Genomic DNA, 24,405 nt, shown 5'->3' on the forward strand with positions numbered 1-24,405 from the left:
TGAGCTTGAATCCACAAGCTCTAAGTTTCTCAAAGTTGAGAACGAAAACAAAGAGAAAATTCTCTTAATTGAATAATTGAAAAGTTGATTCTAATTTACAAAAGGAACTAATATTTATAGCTAACTAAATCTATCCTAACTCTAATAAAAAAGAAACTCTAAGCCTAAAAGGAAATAACCAAATCCAAAAAGAGAATAACAAAAAAAGGAACTCTTTCCTAATCCGAAGTCCGAGACAATACGAGACGTCCCGACTAGCACCGCATTTCGTGTCGACTAGACCTGAGTCGACTAAGCATGTCGAGTCGTCCTGCCTTTCGTGTCGACTGGCATGTGTCGACTCGTCCTGTCGCCTGTCGTCTCGTCCTGTTGCTTCGAGTCGTCTGCTCGTCTCGGCTGGGTTGTGTGACTCGTCCTGTCATCATCTCGACTCGTCTGTGCTGTTGTCGTCTTGTTTTGTTTAAGTCGAGTCTCGTCTCGTTCATCTGTTCAGTCGATTTGACTGCTTTTCTTCTCGGTTCGTCCAATACTTGATCTCCTGCATCAGTCCCTCCTTCTTCGGAAGAACTCATCTCTGAGTTATCATCACTCGAATACAACTTGATTGAAGGATGATAGTCAGAAATATCCGCCGACATAGCCATTCCTTCTGGAAGATCTACTACATATGCATTATCATTGATCTTCTTGAGAATCTTGAACGATCTATAACGTTTCGGCTTAAGCTTGCTGTATGTTCCAGCCGACATCCGTTCCTTCCGTAAGTAAACCATCACCATGTCTCCTTCATTGAATACCTTGAGTTGCCTCTTCTTGTTCGCTCGCGCCTTGAACTTTGCATTGGCTTTCTCAAGCTTTGTACGCACTTCTTCCTGAATATTGAAAGCATTCTCGGCCATTGAACTTGCTGCCTCGCTGACCTTACTACTTGTCGGCAACTTTAACAAATCTTGGAGATGTCGAGGTGTTTTCCTGTAAACAATCGAAGAAGGAGACATACCTGTGGAACTATGAACGATCATGTTGTAGGCGAATTCAGCTTGAGGTATAGCTTGATCCCACATCTTTGGCTTCTCTCCACATATGCAGAGCCCACTCCATCGGGGGAGGGGCTGTCCGAGCAGTCTTCCTTAGGCAGTTCGGCTGCAATTGGAGCATTTGGAGCTTTAGTCTCTTTGGAGACTTTGTGGATCTTGCGCATAGCCTTGGGGTTAAGGGATCCGAAGGAGATAGCCTCCTCAAACTTGGCTTGATCAAACTCTACCACGAGAGTTTCGACGGTTATTCCAGTGAGATCCCACATCTTTGGCTTCTCTCCACATATGCATCGAATCAAGTTTCCCAAAGTCTGATTGACCACTTCGATTTGTCCATCCGTTTGAGGATGTGCTATGCTAGAATACTTCAATGAAGTGTCGAATCGTTGTCATAAGGTAGTCTAAAAAGTCGCCAATAACCTAGTATTCCTATCCGAAACAATCGAACTAGGAACACCATGTAGTCTAACCACCTCTTGAAAGAACAGTCGTGTAACATGTGGTGCATCCGAAGTCTTGCGGCACTGTTTGTGGAAAATTTATAGTAAAAGAAACGAAGGAAAATTGATTTGTATTCCTTTAATCTCAGTTACAATTGGATTTCCTGATTACAAAAGAGAAGAGAATGATCTGGATTCTCTCCTTTGTTTAATTCTGGGTTCTTCACGGTGGCGATGTGATTTTTTGTTATTTATAGGGGATTAAGGGGTGTAACCACCTCCTTAATTCGCTCCTAAGTGGGGCTAATGGGATGTAACCGCCCCTTAAATCACTCCTGAGTGGAGTTGTGATCCCCTCAGATCGTGGGAAACGGTTTTGAAACCGTTCAACTCGTGTTTGAACGAGTCAAACGCAGATCCTGCATTCTGGCATGAATTCTGTGTCCAAACGCAGTGTCTGGAAGCTTGAACGCAGTGATTGGAAGCTGCGTTTGCAGCGGATGAAAGCTGCGTTTGGCAGCGGTATAGAGCTGCGTTGGGCAGCGCTTGGAGCTGCGTTGGGCGGCGAATAGAGCTGCGCTGTGCAGCGATGTTGAGCTGCGTTGTGCAGCGATGTTGAGCTGCGTTGTGCAGCGATGTTGAGCTGCGTCGGGCAGCGATGTTGAGCTGCGTCGGGCAGCGATGTTGAGCTTGTCTGGAAGCTTGAACGCAGTGATTGGAAGCTGCGTTTGCAGCGGATGAAAGCTGCGTTTGGCAGCGGTATAGAGCTGCGTTGGGCAGCGCTTGGAGCTGTGTTGGGCAGCGTTGGGCGGCGAATAGAGCTGCGCCGTGTAGCGATGTTGAGCTGCGTTGTGCAGCGATGTTGAGCTGCGTCGGGCAGCGATGTTGAGCTGCGTTGTGCAGCGATGTTGAGTTGCGTCCAGTGGCGATTTAAGCTGCGTTTGCAACTTTTGGAGCTGCATTTGAGCTGCGTTCGTGGCTATGAACGCGGTGCATCTTGATGCTGGTACGCGGGGAAGACTTCCACGTCTTGATTTGAAGAGACTGTCGATTTGTAGTCTCTTTCTGTCGAAGCGTTGCAAAGATCGTCATTTTGTAATCTTTGCTTTAGCTCTCTGATATATGAGAGTCATCAGATTGTAACTCCCGATGTTGATTATGAAGGCTGTTTGATTAGAGCTTCCATCAGTTGTCGTGAAGGTCGTCAGATTGTAACATTCAGCGATCTACGTGAAAGTCTTCAAATTGTAGCCTTCTGGAAGTCGTCAGATTGTAACTTCTATCATCGGTGTTTTGATGGGGATCAGCTATCTATTGTGATTTTTTTGACAGCCTACAGGCACAGGATGAAGTGAGCCATTTTAGAAAAACGATCCACTATCACAAAGATTGAATCCACGCCTCTTTGTGTTCGGGAAAGTCCCAACACAAAGTCCATTCTCAAATCTTCCCATATATCCTTGGGCACAGGTAGGGGAGTATACAAACTAGTATTCTGCACTTTCCCATTTGCAACTTAGCACACTTGATAACTCCTCACAAGTGTTGTCACATCTTTCCTTAAGCTTGGCCAATAATCTCTCTCCTCAAGACTCAAAACAGTCTTGTCTCGCCCAAAGTGTCCACCAAGTCCGTCACCATGTAAGTCTCGAACTATCTTTTCTCTCAATGACGTCCTTGGAATACAAAGCCGATTCCCCTTAAATAGAAACCCGTCCATAATAACATAGTCTCCTACGGGTTGTCTTGTCAAACACTTGTCCCAAACCTTCTGAAAGTCTTCATTATCAACATAGAACTCTTTCAAATTATCAAAAGTAACAACTTCACCTTGCAATATGCTTAACAAAGATACCCGACGACTCAAAGCATCGGGCACCTTATTGTTGACTCCTGACTTATGTCGCAAAGTAAAGTTGAACTGTTCAAAATATGAAGCCCATCGTCCATGCATTTTGTTGATATGTTTCTGATTCTTGTAGTGTTAAAGAGACTGATGATCGGTATAAATCACGAAGTCGTTAGCAATGAGGTAGCTCTCCCAAGTCTTCAAAGAACGAAAAACAGCATACAGCTCCTGCTCGTAAGTACTCCACTTCTACTGGGCTTCATTCAATTTCTCACTCAAGAAAGCAATGAGACGCTTCTCTTAAGAGAGGACGACTCCAATACCGACACCAAATGCGTCACATTCAAGCTCAAAGAGCTTATCGAAATCCGAAAACATCATGATTAGTGTAGTGGTAATCATCTCCTTGATAAAGGCAAAAGTCGCGTTTGCTTCATCGGTCCATTCGAAAACGCCATTCTTCTTCAAGCAATCCGTCATGAGAGTAACTATAGAATTGAAATTACGAATAAAACGCCGATAAAAAGATGCTAGCCCATGAAAGCTTCTTACTTCCGTAATACTTTTTGGAGTCAGCCAGTCCTTGATTGCCTTGACTTTATCTTTGTCGACTTGGATCCTCTGTGAGCTTACCACAAACCCCAAGAACACTAGCTGAGTCGTCAAGAACACACACTTCTTAAGGTTGATGTAAAGTTCATTCTCCTTTAGCACTTGGAAGACTTCTCAGAGATGCAGCATATGCTCATGTTTATCTCGGCTATAGATGAGAATGTTATCAAAGTAGACGACTATAAATCTTCCCAAGAAAGACTTCAGAATTTGGTTCATCAAACGCATAAAGGTACTTGGGACGTTCGATAAACCAAAAAGCATCACTAACCATTCATAGAGTCCCTCACTGCTTTTGAAAGCAATCTTCCACTCATCGTCGGGCTGAATTCGGATCTGATGATATCCACTTCTCAAGTCGACCTGCGAGAAGACACTTACGCCTCCTAATTGATCCAACATGTCATCTAGCCGAGGGATCAGGAATCTGTAGCGAATTGTAATCTTGTTGATGGTTCGACTGTCTACACACATCTGCCAACTTTCATCTTCTTTGGTGTTAATAGGGCCGACACTACGCATGGACTCATGCTTTGTCAGATGTAGCCCTTTTTGATGAGGTCCTCAATGGTGTCTTGTAAAATCTTATTCTCCTGCAGGTTCATGCGATAATGAGGAAGATTAGGAAACACTGAACCCGGGATGAAATCAATATGTTGCTGAATATCTCTCATGGGTGGAAGACCCTCTGACAGCTCCTCGGGAGCCAACACTTCGAACTCCTTAAGCAGCATCTTCATCTTCTCCGGAACCTCAACGAAAGTCTTCACTTCTTCTTTAACAACTAAAGCAAACCTCTGCTTTAACTCCTTTGATTCGGTCAGAAATTCTCCCTTGTTACAAAGAAAAACACGTTTGGATTTTTGATCATTTGGGCTCTTTGGGGAGGGTGAAATTGGTGGTAAAATGATCTTCTTGTTCATCCATATGAAAAAGTATTCGTTCTTCTTGCCGCCATGTTTAGCATCGACATCATATTGCCACGGCCGTCCCAATAATACATGACACGCGTCCATATCCACAACAACAACATCACAAGCAACATAATCACTATAAGTCTTGCCTAGTGATAGTGACACGTGACATACTTCGGTCACCTTCATGGAGGGACCATTCTTGATCCATCCGATGGTATAAGGCACGTGTTCTGTTTCAGTCGGCAGTTTCAAGTAGTTTACCAAGGCCTTTTGACACTATATTTTTACAGCTTCCATTGTCAATGATGAGGGTGCACACCTTGTTATTTATCGAACACCTAGAAAAAAAAATGGTGTCGTTGTGATGAATCTGGTGTCTTTTGAGAGCATAGGAGTCGTTGAACAACACACGACACATTGTCACCCTCAATCTTAACAACCTCTTCCTCGTACTCTTTTTCTGATACTGTGTGTCCGTCCTCGACTTCCTCATAATCCGCAAAATTGACCTTCCGTCGCTGTGGACACTCGTTCGACTTATGCCCTAGTTGGAGACATAGGAAACACTTTCCTGCAGTCGGCTTGGCATACTGATTTGCTTGAATTGTCTGGGGTGATGGTTGAGTTGTCGACCGCTCGACTGATCGTGGTGGATTAGACCGATCAATCATCCTTGGCCCTATCGACTCACCTCTTTCCTTCTCGGCCGAACTTCCCTGATCGGTTTGCCTGAAAGGTGGTGTCTTATAGGCCAATCTTTCCGCATTTGGAGCCATATTGTGGACTTTGTCCACGGAGTATACATTGTGGATGACTACCTTCTTTTGAAAGTACTTCAACCCGCTGATATATTTGGCTGCGAGTTGTTCCTCGCTCATCGACAAATCGTAACGAGAAGTAAGACGGAAGAACTCTTCGGTATAGACGCTCACTGTTCGGATTCCTTGACAGCATTGTTCGAACTGATTGTAGAGGATTTGTTGATAGTCAGGTGGTAGAAATCTTGCTTGTAGCAACTGCTTCTTGCGTCGCCAAACCCGAACTGGTTATTTGCCTTGCCGTCGCCTAGTGTTTTGAGTTTGATCCCACCATACCGTGACTTCTCCTTTGAGATGATATGCCACAAACTTTACTTGATTTGCTTCGGGTACATTAGCCATCTCAAAGAACTTCTCCACTTCGTATAGCCAATCCAAGACGGCCTCTATGTCCAGATTTCCTCCAAAGGAAGGGAGTTCTACCTTCATGTGGTACTCTTGGTTGTGGTGATGTCCGCCCTGTCGGTGATAATTACGACGAGGGTTGAAGCCTCTGCCCGACCTCTGTCATAAGGTCGCCCTCCTTCTTTTTCACTCGAGACGTTGTCGTACCAATGTTCCTCAAACTGGGCACCATAGTCTGCTCATTCGTCACTGGAATCATCATGTGGAAGGGGGTTGATTGGGATGCCGTCTATGATGTGGAGGGGGTTGATTTGGAGGAGGATGATACAGAGGTGTTCGATATGGAGGAGGATGATGTGGAGGGGGCTAATATGGAGGGATTTGGTTTGGATGTGGTTGATATGAAGGGGGATGAACTGGAGAGGGTTGGGGATTGTACGGGGGTGGATGTCGGGGTAGCCTAACTCTGGGTTCGCTTAGGTGAAGATCGTCGGCGAAGTTAAACCCATTGTTGAGGTGAAGGGTAAGTCCTTCAATGGCTTGTTGAAGGTTCTGAAGAGACGCCTCCAACGTGCCAAATCTTCCATCCATAGAATCCATCATCGCGAAAAGATCCTGTAGAGAAAGCTCCTTCTCGTCGTCACCTGCCATTGTCGAGGATGTTGAAGCCGAAACTTTGATACCACTTGACGCAGACATAGAAACGGGGAGGCCGATCGGATATCGTTCTGATGCCGACGAGCCCTGACAACAGCCAATATTTCATGAGCTTGAATCCACAAGCTCTAAGTTTCTCAAAGTTGAGAACGAAAATAAAGAGAAAATTCTCTTAATTGAAAAGTTGATTCTAATTTACAAAAGGAACTAATATTTATAGCCAACTAAATCTATCTTAACTCCAATAAAAAAAACTCTTAAGTCTAAAAGGAAATAACCAAATCCAAAAAGGAAATAACCAAATCCAAAAAGGAAATAACCAAAAATAAGTAACTCTTTTCTAATCTGAAGTCTGAGTCGACACGAGGCGTCCTGACTAGCACCGCCTTTCGTGTCGACTGGAACTGAGTCGACTAAGCATGTCGAGTCGTCCCGCCTTTCGTGTCGACTGGCACGTGTCGACCTGTCCTGTCGCTTCGAGTCGTCTGCTCGTCTCAGCTAGGTTGTGTCGACTCGTCCTGTCATCATCTCGACTCGTCTGTGCTGTTGTCGTCTTGTCCATCTGTTCAGTCGACTTAATTGCTTTTCTTCTCGGTTCGTCCAATACTTGATCTCCTGCATCGAGTAACTTCTTTCATTTTCAATGAATAAGCTCCATCCTCAAACACAATCGGTTGGCTATCGACTTCTATGCATAAATCCATTAACGTGGTCTCTTGCATATGTTTTCAGCGAAAGTTGACTCCATTGTCGATTCCATTAAACTTTGATTTGTTTACACGAAATTATAATGAAAATAAACGAAAATACAACTTTCGAGAAAATAACACAGAAATTATTTATTAACTCTTGCTTTGTGGGACTTTGCCTGTGCCGGGAGTGCTTTGGCTCGTTGACCACCGATTCACAGATCGTGAAGGTGTTTGTGGATCTTTCCTTCGTTTATCGAAGTAAAGATTTGAAAGCGAATATCTTATCGATGTAAGATGTTCGCTCTTCCAAAGATCAAGTCTGAGCTTAGATCTCTAGGAATCACCAAATGATGCTTGTCAAAGGGTGAAAATTCTCTCTCTTCCTCACAAAATCAACAAAAGCTCAAATCTCTTCTGCTTCAAAATGCTCTCTCCTTTATTTCGTGTCTAGTGAGGTATTTATAGGAGTCTGAGTGCACCACAGTTGAAACGGGGGCAAAATAACTGACCGAGTGTTTTCTCTTTGGCCGCTGTAGTCTACACCGCGGCTATTGGCGCGGCAGTGTAAGCTGCCGCGGCCAAAGAGGCAGTTACCAGAACGTTCCATCGTGCCTAAAACCGTTCTCCCACGACCTTTAACCACCTTTTTCGTGGTTTAACTGCTTGTCCACGTCAGCACACGTTCTATTTCTGATATATCGCCACGTGGGCCTCAAAACTCATCGTATAACTGTCTTGTAACTGCCACAACACTCCTCTATAATAGCCGCGGCACCCTAAGCTGTTGCGCCTAAGCCGCGGCACCTTAAGCTGTCGCGCCAAAGCCACGGCACCCTAGGCTGCAGCGCCTAAGCCGCGGCGTCATAGGTAGGGGTGGAAATGAACCAAATAATTAATAAATGGTTCGATAATTGTTCGAATAACTATTCGGTCATATTCGATTCGATAGTTCATTTATCACTAAACAAATATTTTTTAGTATTCGAGTTTATTAACGAATAGAATTTAACCAGATGTATATTCGATTCGTTTGTCTATTAAATATTCGTTTAAAATTTGATCACAGCTTATTATTTGTATTATTGCACATATGATGTCATATTTTTAACCCACTTACCATTTCTACTTAAGTTTTATATATAGATTTTAAGACTTAAATAATCTTAAATCTGTTTTCTAATTAAAATTTTGATTTAAATATATATACATCATATATTATAAAGAAATAATTTTTATTTATAAATTTTAATACTATTTGAAAATTAAACTCTTTAGCGAAATAAATATACTTTGATATTCGATAAGTATTCGTGAATATTCATGAATATTTATCAAATACCAAGTATTCGAGTTCGTTGAGGAAATTGCGTAGAATGGTCTGTGAATGGCTTCAATTCTTGACTTCTTCATCTTTTAGCCTATTCAGTGCCTTGTAGAATAGCTAAAATTCCTCCGGTGCTGCGTTTATCGCGTGACCGTTGTCGAAGTCTTGAATTTGAACTGCCGTCGAAGAATGGAGAAATAGTTTATACTCATATGCTTTATTGGAGTGTTCGGGAAATAGTTAAACCTCATATACCCGTTGGGAGGTTTAAGGAGATGCAGTTTATACTCATATACTCATCGGAGTGTTCGGGTATATGTTGCAAATACAGCGGGAGATGTATGTGTTCAAATACCCAAGGATCGTTGTATATACATGATATTCTTGCGCGACAAAGTGGACCACGGTCATGTCAGTTGTCGCGGCGGCATAGAGTGCCGCGCTAGTGCGCGACGACGTAGAATGCCGCGCTAAAGCGCGGCAGCATCGAGTGCCGCGCAGCGCTCGGCCAATCGGGTTATAAGGCCGATGTTGGGTCTTTTTTAGGGTCACTTTTACCCGCTTTTCTGAGTTCGAAATCCCATCAAATCCTCTTCCGTACCCTATATAAGGTAACCCTTGGCTCTTCTTCTCTTCACCTCTTCGGATCTTAGCGATTTTCTCCGAACAAGATCTAGGGTTTCACAGTCTTTCCTCAGATTTTGAGATTCCCTTTGCTGTGTTCATCTTTCGGATCTATTCCCCTCTATTCTCAGGTAGAACCGAACCCATCCCTTGCTTTTGGGTTAGTTTTGCTTTTTATTTTGAAATTTTGTCTCAAAACCCTAACTTCATTGTTATTTGAGGCAGTTTGAATATGTCACCAAAGAAGGCTCGTGCTTCGAAGGGCAAATCGGCGGCACCAGCACCTGAGGAGGTCGAGGCTGCCGTTCCTTCTTTTGGGGGTAAGTTTCTTCAACTTCTCCTTATCTGAAATTGTTGATTTTGTGCATATCGCCTCGTTTATCTCCATTGAGAGACATTCGGGAAGAGTTGACATCCTCCATCGAGAGGATTGACACTACACAACACATATCTTGTTCAATCAAGACATGTACCACAGTCAAGATGCGAGTTTTTTGCGAACTCGTGCCTTTTCAGAATCAAAGGTCGCTGTTCAGTTACCGCGGCAGTACGTGCTGCCGCGGCTGAACGCGGCAACATACCCTGCCGCGGTAACGCACGACAGTAAATGGTGCCGCGGTCACTTAGAGCGAGGTTTTGTTCTGTTTAGCCTCTTTTACACAACTGTTTTCCAACTTTTCTTTGTAGTCCCCTTTCCCTCTGTGGCCTTCTCTGATAGAGAAGACCCAGGCCAGAGCGGTGTTCTTCATGCCTCTTTCAACGGTGACTTCCTGGTTAGAGAGGCCCGCCAATTTAGTGAAGATCGTGATAATAATGTTCCGGAGTTGATTCGCGAGGGAGGCCGTCGCACTCTGCGTGCTCTGCTGACTGATTCACCCTTGACTTCAACTCGGGATTCTACCGAACCGTTGAAGAAACCTGATTATCTGTTTGGAGATTCGATAGAAGATCCAGACAATCTCTGCCGTGGCCCTGAAATTTGGTTGAATGAGCACGAAGGTGCTTTTCTATTCCTTCCTCCATTCCCTCGACAGTATTCCCTTCTGCAATTAAGGAATTTGGCTGTTTCGAGGAAAATGACGTGGCACCTGACAGAAGATCATGAGCGCATTCATTGCGGATTCATTGGTAAAGATGTTAGTGCTCCTGGCTCCACCGGTAGGCATAATATCCGTGGTCTTCATCCGGGAATATTCGGACCAGATGGCGGGCCCCAGAATGAATTGATGATAAGGGCCAACACGGTAAAGAATAAGCTCGCTCGGGTTGGTCGAGAACTTCCCATTCCAAAATTCAGGTGTTATGGATGGGTTCATTCTCTTCCAGACAAATGGTGGGCTAGGATGACCAACTACGTACTCACTCGTTGGGATCGGGAGTTAAGGAATTTGGGATTGTATGCTTCAATCCGAGCCAGCATGCATGGTCTCCCAGTAAGTGTAGATCATTTTATGGCCTTGTTCGAGTCTTATATTCCGGAGACCAATACATTTCTTACCAAGTATGGGGAGTTAGGGCTTCCGCTCCACGAAATGATGAAGGTATCTGGACTGCCACTGGGAAATACTCCTTATCAAGAATATTTTCCCAACAATCGTCAACTTATGAAGATGAAGAAGGCTGGCTCTCCTGCTTATGACATCCTCTGGGAATTGACTTGTCATTATCAAACAGCGATAGCCAAGATCGAGGTGAAGAGTAAGAAGGCGGCTCGAGTCAGTTTGAAACAGTTCGCTGACTACTTGTTTCAGAATCTCGAGAGCCCGACCGGTGAAGCTGTCTGCGAATCTCCTATTCTGACTCCTTCTGAAGTTAATGTGCTGATTACCAAGATTAACGCCCAGTCCTATAGAACCGAGTCATCCGAAGGTGGTTTTCTTAGGGGCACGAAATTCAATACCTTCTTGTGGCAATCCACAAAGAAAATGAGGCCTGAAACTCTCCTTTCTGGCTACCTGGCTATATGGCTAAAGAGATGTGTAGTGCCGCATCAGTCTTCCGACGCGCTTCCTCTTGAAGTTCTCTTTCCCGCCGTGCAACTAGTTGTCAGAGGCAGATTATCTCTTCTCTCCGTCATGATTGCTGACCTCCATAGTGGTTTACGTAACCTAGCTAACACCTTTACAAAAGTGGGTGCTGAGCCTTCAAGATAAAATACTTGCTGAAAAGGAACAAGAGGTCGCCGCGCTTCACAGTGTTGACGAAGAAGTCTTTAAAATTAAATTGGCGGCTGAGCTTGAACATGCTTATGCATTAGAGCTTTCAAAACTTGAAAAATCAGATTAGTCAATATAAACTTTTGTAATTGGAGAACATATATTTCTTTTTAGCTTTGTTTGAACACTCTTGGTCAATATATTGAATCCTTTTGCTTATTAAGATTTTATTATGATTACTCATTCTTGTTTAGAATAAATAACCATAATACTTATAGGATTTTTGGCAAATCCTCAGCCATCAACGGATTTGATATGGCTTTACCGACTACCGTTTGAGTCGGGCTAGTATGTGAATTATCTAGGTCCGTTTCACATATGACGTTGGGCTAAAAGAATTAAACTCTTTTAGACTTTAGACTACAATGTTGAATATGTAGGCTACATGTGTTAGATGTAGGCTTATCTCTAATAAGGGATAGAGATAACATCCCCCATGTATGAACGATATGGATTTTAAAGTGTGAGTAGGTTGCGTTTCCTATATAGGACAACGAACCCGAAATCGGAGATGAAGAATTTTATATTCTATCTCCTGGTCTCTTGTTTGTTGGTAGAGATGCACCCGAAATTGGAGAGGAAGAATTTTATATTCTATCTCCTGGTCTCTTGTTTGTTGGTAGAGATGAACCCAGAATCGGAGAGGAAGAATTTTATATTCTATCTCCTGGTCTCTTGTTTGTTGGTAGAGATAAACCCAGAATCGGAGAGGAAGAATTTTATATTCTATCTCCTGGTCTCTTGTTTGTTGGTAGAGATAAACCCAGAATCGGAGAGGAAGAATTTTATATTCTATCTCCTGGTGAAAAGAAAACTCAAAGTGGAATATCCACTTAGAGAATCTGGGTTGGTTTGAATAACCCTAACTGTCATAAGGTTTGATTACTCAATTCAAAAGTGGACCTTTCGTTCGCAAAAATGAATCGAAAGGAGATTTTGGCTGTGGTCCTAACTGTAGTAAGGTTTGACCAAGTGGGGGTTTTAAGACGATCCTAACTGTAGGAATGTTTGACCGCTCGTTTTGTGGACCTCTCGTTCATGGAAGGAATCGAGAGGGGATTTTGGTTATGGTCCTAACTATTTAAAGGTTTGACCAGATGAGGAATTGGAGTAGGGTGCAAATAACAACGAGTTCGTTGATTTGCACAAACTACTCGGTGGGAAGTTTTGATTTCAAACATAAGAATTTGACACAATAAGAAGTTTTGATTTCAAACATAAGAATTTGACACAATAATTTGTTGACTGATACGGATTGATGACTATTGGTCGATCCGATCGGTGAAGGTTTCATGGTGTGAGGTTACAAATTATCGAATCTCCTCTTCCGTGATCATGTTACAGGGTTTTGTGAGGAAAGATTAACTGTCATTAAATCTCATCTCAACAAAAGTAATATAAAGATCTTAATTATTTTTATAACAATTAAGAACAGATCATTCAGATAATCAGTTTTCATTTAGAATAATCAACTGATATCGGGTTATCCTGAAATATCCTATATAGGATTCTCTAGGAACTTCCCGTTTTACATAGGTTATCCTGAACGTATTACGGATAATACTTTTTCAGGAATTTCCCATTTATTGGCATCATTAATTTGTTGCCATCCTGGGTAATCAGGCGATAAGCACCGTTGGAATAGACTGTTTCTATCACAAACGGTTCTTCCCATTTAGGTTCAAATTTGCCTTTCTTCTTAGAAGTGAGAATCATAGGTCTTCGGACGGCAAGAACCAGATCTCCTTCTTTAAAGCTTCGTCGTCGGACCTTTTTACCAGAATTTTGCTTCGGCCAATCCGTTAGCTGTAGGATTATAAGCAGTTGACGAAACGTCTTTAATCCTGAATTTACCGCAGAACTTGATAAATGCGTTGCTCACGAACTGAGGACCGTTGTCGTGCACTATTCGCCTTGGCACACCATACCGATATATGATATGGTGTTTGATAAATTTGATAACATCAGTCGTCTTTACTTCTCTAAGTGGAACTGCTTCTGCCCATTTCGAGAAATAGTCGGTGATTGCCAAAATAAAACGGTCCCCTTTAACCGAAGGCGGAAAAATTAGACCTACTATATCCATTCCCCAAGTTTTGAATGGCCATGATGTCGCCGATGGGTGTAAATACTCCGGAGGTTGGTGCATATAATTTGCATGTAACTGACACACTTCACATTGTCGTGCGTAGTCGACTGCGTCTTTTACCATAGTTGGCCAGTAATACCCGATTCTCCTAAGTCGATCACAGAGTTTAGGACCGGGCTGATGTGCACCGCATATCCCATCATGCGTCTCTTTGAGTGCTTGTTCCGCTTCTTTGCTGGATAAACAATGGAGTAAAAGACCGTCATACGATCGTCGATACAACATTTGCGATGTGGCATTGTAATAAAATCTCGGCGCTCTTCGCCGAATCGATTCCCTTTCTCTTACATCTTCAGGTAATATACCATGTAAGACGTAGTCGATAATGGGAAAGCGCCAATCTCGAACTTCGGGTTCAACTCCTGTTGAGTATGCCTCTTTAGCATTCGAATCATAGATTGGAACAATAAGCTGGTGAGTCCTCACTGTAATCAATTGCTCTGTTTCGGGAGGTTGAGCCAAGGATACTGACAATGCTGCCAATGCATCCACATATGTATTTTGGAGACGCGGAACGTACTCGATGAAAAATTCTTCAAACGAACTTGCCATCTCAATGGCCACCTGGTGGTATGGAATCAGGTCTCGATTTCTGACTTCATACTCTCCTCGTATTTGATTAACCACCAGTTGAGAATCTCCAAAAGCTTCAAGGTATTCGACCCCCCAGCTCTTTGGCGAAATTAAGTCCGATTATTAATGCATTGTATTCAGCCACGTTATTAGAGCATGGTTCAGTCAGTGAATATGCTCTAGGCAAGACGTGCTTTTCCGGGGAAACTAAAACGACCCCCACTCCTGAGGAGATTTTAGAACATCCGGGACATAGATTGTCTGTCCAACTAAATAATGTCGCATTTTCTGAATCGCGAATACCAAGGCAAGGCATTCTTTCTCAATCATCGGGTAACGAGACTCAGCTCCTACCAATGTACGACTCAGATAATACACAGCTTGTTCGTGACCGTTATCGTCGTTTTGTGCAAGTAATGCACTTAACGAATGACTCGTCGCTTTGACATAAATCAGAAACGGTTTGCCCGATTTCGGTGCAACGAGAATAGGTGGATTCGCCAGATATTTCTTAATATCCTCGAATGCCTTTTGGCATGCTTCATCCCAAACGAACGACACGCCTTTCTTCGCGAGTTTAGAGAACGGTTGATATTTTCCAGACAGATTTGATATAAACCGACGGATGTATGCCAATCGACCTTGCAACCCTCTGAGTTCTTTAAGATTCCTCGGGGGTTGTAATTCATGTATCGCCTTCACTTTATCAGGATCGATATGAATACCTTTTGTGGTGACGACAGCTCGAACATCGTCTTCAGATCGTTAATGTGGTCATTTTTATCGCGACTCTTAACGACCAGGTCATCAACGTAGCATTCGACAGTTTTCCGGAGGTGCTCTTGAAAGATTTTCGTCATCGCTCGTTGGTACGTAGCGCCGGCATTCTTCAAGCCGAATGGCATAACAGTGTAGCAGAAAACACCCAGGGGTGTTCTGAATGCTGTATGTTTTTCATCATCTGGATGCATCTTTATCTGATTATACCCAGAAAATCCGTCCATGAACGACATTCTCTCAAACCCGCATGTGTTGTCGATAATGACATCCGTAATTGGTAGGGGAAAATCGTCTTTAGGACAGGCGGTATTCAGATCTCTGAAGTCAATACAGATTCTAATTTTTCCGTTCTTTTTAAGGACTGGTACGATATTGGCCAACCATTCAAGATGTTGTTCTTCTCTGACAAAACCTGAATCAATTAGCTTCTTGACTTCAGCTTCTATTGCCTCCATAATCTGCGGACGAAACCGTCTTTATTGTTGTTTGACAGGTTTAACATCCGGTTTAATGTTAAGGCTGTGCATTGCTACGTTTGGCTCGAGTCCAGACATATCTTCGTAATTCCAAGCGAACACGTCGATATACTCTCGAATGAGGGCGATTAGTTCCTCTTTCTCGTCCGGTGGAAGATCACCACTAATGAATATAGGTTTCGGATTACTTTCGTCACCCATATTAACTTGATCTACTTTATCCTCAGTAGGAGGTTTTCTTTGCTCGAATCGATCACCGTATTGGATATTCATGTAATGTGTCCAAGGATCTTCCCAAGTGGGTAACTGATCGTTTTCTTCTGTTGTAGAAGGGTCAACCGTTACCATGTTTGACATGAGAGTTTTAAACTTTTCTCCAATGCTCACATCAGAATCCCAATTTGAAGTATCGGATGAATGTCCGCTCCTATCTATTAATTGGTTAATGATCTGTTGGTCATAATCGTCATCGGATGATGAAGCATAACCCAGATCTCTATTACGACTGTAATAATTATCTGGTTTTCCTTTTGGTACATAGGCAGGTTGGGGTGGAACCCTAATACCTTGACCAAAATAAAGACCTTCACCGAGCGAGAGGTCATAACCCTGTTTTGTCATATAGCCATTCGCTTGTGAACTATACCGAGAAAAATGTCACCCGGGTTTTTCTTCATCCGAATTGGTGTCCAAGAAAAGATCAGGAGTTGGGGATGGATCCCCTTTTCCAAAGATTATTTCTTTTTCACCGCCTGTCTTTGCGGGTAGAATCATAGTTCTTCCGACTGGATTTTGAAGATATTTTATCGTCGTGCAAGACGAGCGAAGCGGCATGTGTAGACTAGGATCGTCATACAATTCCTGCATTACATTATCAAGACAAGGCGAATACTCTAAATCATCCTTTATTATTTCATCGGCAAGTTGCCAGTTACAACTTTCGTCCGACGATTCATCACCGTCAAGATCGATTACAAGAGGTTCAATGTCATTTAGTACAAGACCTTCACTATAATCGAGCCCAGCGTCGGTATCAGCTTCTTCTCCGCTGTCCGTGCCATGGGCTGATGGTTCAGTATCAGACTCAGCACCATAAAGAAGGGAGTCAGTAAAGTAATTTTCTAACCCCTTGAATGGTTGCTTATCCGCGACCACCGTCTTGACCTCCTCATTAGTGTCGACATACTTCAAACACTGATGAAGGGTGGAGGGAACTATAAGATTACCGTGGATCCATGGACGACCCAACAGTAAATTATAAGAAGTCTCCGCATCGATCACATAGCAGGTGACTTCAGACTTTAAATCTCCGAGTTGACACTTCACCCGGATTTTTCCTAACGGTCTTGACCCGCTAGTATTGAACCCATAGATAACCGTTCCTGTGGAGGCTAACTTGCTGGCGGGGATTCCGAGGTGATACATCAACCGAAGTGGCATGATGCTAACAGCGGAACTCGGATCGACTTGGATCCGGTTGACAACGCTAGAGCCAATATATCCAGTAAAATATAGATGCCTATCATGCTTCGAATTCCTAACTTGCATATCTTCTTTGGTGAAAGCGATGCAAGGAAATTTGGTGGCTGTCAGATTGCAATGCTGCACTGATGACTCTGGCTTTTCAGGAGTTGGCTTGATCTGAGTGAGGAATACCTCAGAATCGGCCAAAGCTTCTTGTAAAGCTTCTCTGGTTTCTTTCGAGAGGCGTAACAACTCGTATAGCGTGATCCTTGCTGGGATATTAGCTAACTGAGCCATGACGTCGAAACGGTATGGAGCGTTTGAGCTTTCTGGTTTGTCTCGTCCAATCGGTCGACTAAAACGAGACTGCTTCGGAATTTGAACCTCTTTGTGTTGAGGTTCTTTCTCCTTTTGCTTAACAACTTTCTGAGGTTTTTCGGCTGCTACTGGTGGAGTTATAACTACCCCCAGCTCCGTAAGAGTTTTAGCATTTGGGTCAGAAGTTTCAGGATATTTATAATGGTACTCATTCCCACTTCTTGTAGCGAAGACTTCCTGCTCTTCATCAGAAAGTGGTAAAGCTGCTATCTCCTCATCGTTCTTCTCAGGAATTGCCGAGGCCCCATAACAGGATTTCTCTTTTCCCTTGCCTTTTGACTTCTTCGACGTGGATGTTGTCCACTGTTCATCTTCAAGCAAGTCAGGATGAACCCAAAGGATTTCGCCGTTAGGGGTTGTGTGTGACACCAATCCTTTTTGGCGCTGTCCATGGGGGTCATCGTTGATGGTTTGCATCTTGACTTTTGATACTGGCTCTGCTTGAAACCAGGACAAAGGAACCGATCCGAAACTAATAGAAACCGCATTTGCGCCTACTTTCTTCTCCTTTGGCTTCAGCGTCACAATGCCCACATCAATTAAGGTTTGTATTTTGTCTTTTAGGACATAATACGTCTTAGTTGGATGGTGAACCCTTCTGTGATATGCACAGTACTTCGGGTCATTAGTCTTCGTTGCTTCTTCTTGGTTTGTGACCGGAGGAAGCTTAATCTTGTTGTTGTCCAACAAATATTTGAAGATGACCGGAACTTCATCATCTTTGAATGAATATTCTTTCGGGAATCTGGGCTCAGAAGGTTTAAACTGCTTCGGAGGCTGTTGATTCTGATTTGGTGCCAACTGGAAGGATGACTGCTGCGGTTGTTGTTGCGGCGGCTGTTGTGACGTTTGATGTGCGTCCACAGCGGCTACGGACCCTCTTCCTCTACCTCGAGGATTAAAATTTTGTTTCTGATTATTAGCCGGTGACTGACCTCTCTCGAAATTCCTTCTCTTGAGAAAGCGTTCAGCTTGCTCACCTCTCACCTTCAATTCTTTCCAAGTTTTAGAGGGCACAACCCCCATGACCTCTAATACATCCAGCGACAAGTTATTGTGACATGTTTGTAGAATAAATTCCTCTGTGAGTGGATCTCTGCAGTTCAATGCTTTGTCCCGGAATCGTTTGACAAAAACATCAACCGACTCCCCATCTTTCTGCTTCTCGTCCAACAACGTGCCAATAGAGACCTTTGTGTCGTCGTCGAAGAAATTGGTGAGGAATAACTCTTCCATATCCTCCCAGCTATTGATACTCCCAGGCTTAAGGCGTCGGTACCAATCGAAGGCAGGCCCGCAGAGGGTTCCTACGAATGACCGGACCATCAGGGCTTCGTTCCCGGATATTGTGCCGAGATACGACTTGAAATAGATCAAGTGCTGAGTTGGTGAACCCCTGCCATCAAAAAGAGTAAAGTTAATCAAATTAAATTTCTAGGGATAAGGAATCAGGTCCCACTCCCTCGGGTATGGGTATGGAATGCCCGTTTTTTTCACTTCTTAGGCAGTCATCAAAGCATTAACTTTGCTTTCAAGATCATGCATCTTCTTGTCCTCTTCTTCACTCTTCTTCAAGTAGATCTGTGGAGGTTGAGGATGATTTGGTTGGACCGCTTCCAGAGTTGTCTTTATCTGGAGGAGGATCATCGAAGATAGTCTCATCTTCTTCGTTACGTCGGCTGGACTCCGCTTTCTGGCTTGATTCCGGTTGGTGTTCTTCGTTACGTCGGCTGGACTCCGCTTTCTGGCTTGATTCCGGTTGGTGTTGCTGAACTTGCAAATCTCACATCTGTTGCATGGTCAACTCCATCTCGGTCTTGAACTCAGCTCTAATTTCTTCGCGTTGTTTAGCCAACGCTTCCTGCATGGTCAACTCCATCTCGGTCTTGAACTCAGCTCTAATTTCTTCGCGTTGTTTAGCCAACGCTTCCTGTAGTATGTGAGCCAGTTGATCCGGCGTGATCGCGAATGATTCTCTGACTCGCCCAACACTGGACGCGGTATCGTCCGATGTAATGGCGGAACAAGTATCTGACATTTCTTCATCCGAAGATAGCCCCTCGTGCATTCTCTTGTAATCTCGACGTAGGTTGGCTCTTCTTTGTAAAGAGAAATCAGGGTCGTGGTTAACTGACTTTTGTTTTCCTTTGTTGGTCATGTTGATAGTGACCTCAGGGAATTCATCTTGTCGGATTACAGGTTTCTTCTTGTTGAAACGTCTCATTTTGGGTCTTGACGCTTCATTGGACAATCTTTGAAATACGGAGACTCTTGTTGGATTATTTTTAGAGCAACCGCATTCTGTCAATACTGCCTTAATGAGCCTCTCGCATGCGTAATGGGACTCATCTTCTCGGACACTTCTCTTTCTTGAGTCATTCTTCTGATAGTACAACTCATCATTATTGTGATTTGAGCAACCTATCTTTTGCCTTTGAACTTTGTTAACATGCACAGGACGACTGGTCGTCGCCTCTGAGCGATCCAAAGTTGAATTTTTAAATCCACCCCATTGCGGGTGTGGAGTTTCCAGAGGTCCTAAACGAGAGTGAACTGGTATTCTTTCGTTTTGGACTGGAGTAATTCTGACAGGAGGATGTTTACGACCCTTTGTATAGGAAACCACTAAGGGTTTGTTTGCTGGACTTGGATCTTCTTTGATTGGGGCTTTGCCTCGATTATCAACTGAAGGACCGAGGTGATCCGCCATTGTGATCTTGAATTCGGACAAATCTGGGCTAACCCAGGGTTTCACTGGTGATGTGGTAGATGCTGTCGTAGTTTTAGGACCAGGATTAGGTGTCGATGGAACTGCAGATGTGGTTTTGCGACGGAGATGAGCATCACGACCACATGAAGTGCCGCAGCAGTCCTCACTGTCGCAGTTGAGCAAGGTGCCGCGGCAGTTCTGACTGCCGCGGTCGAATAAATTACCACGGCAGTATGAGCTGCCGCGGTTAGAGTTTACACCCTTTGTAATTTTTGGGTATTTTCAGTTTTTGGAACCCAAGCTTTGCAGTTCTTCGATGACTTTTCAGACACCATTTCCTTCTTGTTCCTCTGCGCTTGTTGACAAAGGGCACGAGCGCGAGCCGCCTTTGCTTGACGCCTTTGTATACGCTCTTTGAGAGTAGAACGGGCTCTTTTGACCAGAGTCCATTCCTCCGTCGTAAGCTGTGCAGAGATGTGATTGGTTTGCCGTTGAGGCAATTGGTTCACCTTTTGCTTTCTCGATTTTAAGTCCGTATAGTAATGGACTCCGTCGGTTTGTTGCATGGCCTTAGCCAATTGACGAGCGCGGCGCTGGCGCTGTCTCTGACGAGCCCTCTTTGTCATTATCGGCTGGCCATGATTTAATGACTCTTTAATTGGTGCAGAGTCATTAGGAGCAGAGATGTTGCAGAGAGATCCCTTGGCGATGACTTGGCAAGAATCTTCATCTGCGGTCTTCATCTGAATTGAAGACTTGAGAACTTTCTTGGGAGAGGAAGTCTTCCTGCACCTGCGATGCGAGGGAGACTTTGAGGATGAGGACGACAGGTACTCCTCAAATTTTGCTTGATCGAATTCGTATTCGATCTCTTCAGTGACGATGATCTTAATCGGCTGTGACACTGCGGTCTCGACAGCGAGATCGCTGGCTCCTACTGTGGTCGCCAGTTTGTTTTCAGCGAAAGTTGACTCCATTGTCGATTCCATTAAACTTTGATTTGTTTACACGAAATTACAATGAAAATAAACGAAAATACAACTTTCGAGAAAATAACACAGAAATTGTTTATCAACTCCTGCTTTGTGGGACTTTGCCTGTGCCGGGAGTGCTTTGGCTCGTTGACCACCGATTCACAGATCGTGAAGGTGTTTGGGGATCTTTCCTTCGTTTATTGAAGTAAAGATTTGAAAGCGAATATCTTATCGATGTAAGATGTTCGCTCTTCCAAAGATCAAGTCTGAGCTTAGATCGCTAGGAATCACCAAATGATGCTTGTCAAAGGGTAAAAATTCTCTCAATTCCTCAAAATCAACAAAAGCTCTTGTCTCTTCTGCTCCAAAATGCCCTCCCTCCTTTATTTCGTGTATAGGGAGGTATTTATAGGGATAGGAATGCACCACAGTTGAAACGGGGGCAAAATAACCGACCTGATGTTTTCTCTTTGGCCGCTGCAGTCTACACTGCCGCGGCTATTGGCGCGGCAGTGTAAGCTGCTGCGGCCAAAGAGGCAGTTACCAGCACGTTCCATCGTGCCTAAAACCGTTCTCCCACGATCTTTAACCACCTTTTTCGTGGTTTAACTGCTTGTCCACGTCAGCACACGTTCTATTTCTGATATATCGCCACGTGAGCCTCAAAACTCATCGTATAACTGCCTTGTAACCGCCACAGCACTCCTTTATAATAGCCGCGGCACCTTAAGCTGTTGCGCCTAAGCCGCGACACCTTAAGCTGTCGCGCCAAAGCCGCGGCACCCTAGGCTGCAGCGCCTAAGCCGCGGCGTCATAGGCTGCCGCGCCTTAGCCGCGGCACCATGTCCTGCCGCGCCGCAGTGTGTTGCCTGATGACGTGTATATTGTTCTTCTATGTTGTCTTGAGTGGTATTTGGATGTCTGTAAGCATTTTTTTTGACGCCTACAGCATAATGTTATACTTGATCTCGGGGGCGAGTGCCAAATGAATTGTGCTGACAAACTTCTTTTCTATGAAACTTCATTCAGCATCCTTCATCTCTTCAAGCTTCTTCTCCTCTAAAGCTTGATCAATACCCTACTGCACAAGAAAAATTTGAATCGTACACTACTACACTACAAATTTTGTCTTACCATTAGATAGCGGAATATCGAATTTCTGTCCCAAAGATGTCATCGTCCTCTAACCAAATTCAAATCAGTCATCGTAAAACCTGAATTTGGTAGAACCAACATCGAAAACGAACTCAGCACATCGAAAAACCCTAGGAACGACTCCTAGATCGTCAAATTCCACCTCCAAGTCCTCGATCAGAAGATAAATCGATGTGCATTGTCGGATTTGATTTAAAAAATAATTTTCAACCAAACCCTCACCCATATGAACAATGTTCCCGCCGCCCTGCTATAGTAACATTCTTTTTTATTTTTCTTCACGTGTTGTTCATGTGATTCCTCTCCTCCAATGGTGTCCGGTTCTCTCACTTGCTCGATGTCGATCACCGCGCCTCGATTGCTGATGCTTTCACCAATCGCACATCACTCGAACCTCTACGAATGTCGAACCCTGCTCCGATACCACTTGTTGGGATTTTAGATCTCGCAAAAACATCGAAATAATCACCAAACGCAGTAAAGAGAATCACATACAAGATTTAACGTGAAAAACTCTCAACGGGGAAAAACTACAGATTGAAAACAATACAATATCACCTTCAAATTATAATATTTTGCGTGGATAAAGACTATGATACCCTCTCTCTCAGAATATTCTTGAACTCGGTTACACTCTCTGTTAAACCCTGATTATAAGAATATTGTATCTCTCTCCCTCTCTACTCTAAAAAACCCTAAAATAGAATGTATTCTTTAAAGACACTCCTGACTTGCCCACCAAGTCAACTTGGTCTATAAGAAAACTGTTAACTTGGCCTCTCTGAAAGCTACTAGGACTGAGTCTAGCCTTCAAATCCGGATCTAATTTGGAGTTTGAGTCAGCACCCAACATATCTAGCATTGCTTTAAGCTTAGCTAGGACCATTATGATGCATCGAGTAAGTCCTGATATATTAAAGAAATTATCTTAAGGGTTGATACACTCTTGGTGACACCAAAATGTTTGAGGGTTTGATCCGTATTTCGAGTAAAGCTAAAATGGCAGTTAGTTGATGATATAACTCATTCATTGATCTTTACTATGGATATCATGGTAACAAGAATTACTACCTACCTTTATGCCTTCACATTACAACAAGATGGAATGTTGCAACAATGTAGAGTATCTTCTTAGATTTATGTCTCAGTATGTGCATTTTATGTCATTATTACTTACGTACGAGGTTTCTAAGAAACTGAAGTCTGAAATAACTTACTTCAACCATTACAAATTTCTTAGGGGAGATTTACTTTTTGCAATTATTTATAAAAGTAGCCCCTCCGCCCTAACGCCCAAATTTCCCTTTTTACTATGAAATCATCAAATTTGCGAGGGAAAAAAAAACAGAACTTTGGTGTCCGTCGTATTTCAAATCCATATTTTAGTGGGCGCATTTGCTTTTGCTTAATGAGATTAATGCTTGTCTTGATAATATGATCAAAATTATCTTGTCACCACCAAGGTCCGCGCACCGAGCTTAATGATTTGTTTCGCATTCTTCAGTTCGTCTGTTGTTGCTTGATAAGGTCAAAGATGTGCAAGGTATACAAACGGTGAAGGAGGCTATTTCAAGGCAGAAAGTATTTAGTGGGCATCGTTTACCCTCCATTTTGCGTATTTAGCTTATATTGTAAAGCTTTGGTTCTCATTACTCCGTTATATAGCACGCAATGGTTTTTAGTTGTAGCTCAATTCCATTTGAAGCACTTAAAAGGAATATTGTTCAAGAGCCTATATGATTTCTGAATTTAGAATGGCTTTTTCCATCCAATATTCAATTATCCAGGCTTACATTGTTGGTGTTATTATTATTATTATTTGCGTATTTTAAAATTGCGAGACAACTTTAATCCTCTGTTCAAATTGCGGTGCCTGATGGAGGCTTAGGCCCTTCCGAGTAGTGACGGAGGCACGTGCTTTAGAAAGGGGTTAAAAGAAATTAATAATTGATCACAGTAACATATCGTTTAGCATGATTGATTAGTATATAAACATTATTATATAACTAGACTTTCAAAAATTAAATTTTAGATTAGAATATAGTGTTTACGAAGCATCCACAATGACTACAACTCCATAATGTATCAATCTTTCTTGAAGTTCTAAGATCCCGAGTTAACACAACTAGGGGAAAATTTTTTAGCCAGAATGGATTACCCGAAAATTCTATTAAGGATTGTTTTCATCAAAATTACCCACGCTTAAATTATACGC

General features: G+C 43.2%; 1 protein-coding gene across 3 annotated transcripts in view; it reads left to right on the forward strand.

Moving 5' to 3' along the window:
- LOC109825600 (carotene epsilon-monooxygenase, chloroplastic) overlaps positions 1 to 23,996 on the forward strand; it is a 40,620-nt gene extending 16,624 nt beyond the window's left edge. Inside the window, exons 10-11 of one of the 3 annotated variants that reach the window (XM_020392460.1) lie at positions 9,541 to 9,635; positions 23,695 to 23,996. In XM_020392460.1, the coding sequence (XP_020248049.1) occupies positions 9,541 to 9,635; positions 23,695 to 23,813 (214 nt within the window). In that variant the 3' untranslated portion in view covers positions 23,814 to 23,996. Of the gene's footprint in view, positions 1 to 9,540; positions 9,636 to 23,653 lie in introns of all 3 variants that reach the window. The other 2 variants (XM_020392461.1, XM_020392462.1) reach the window with 2 other exon arrangements.

This window comes from Asparagus officinalis, chromosome 10, assembly GCF_001876935.1.
Source record: "Asparagus officinalis chromosome 10, Aspof.V1, whole genome shotgun sequence".
NCBI lineage: Eukaryota > Viridiplantae > Streptophyta > Magnoliopsida > Asparagales > Asparagaceae > Asparagus > Asparagus officinalis.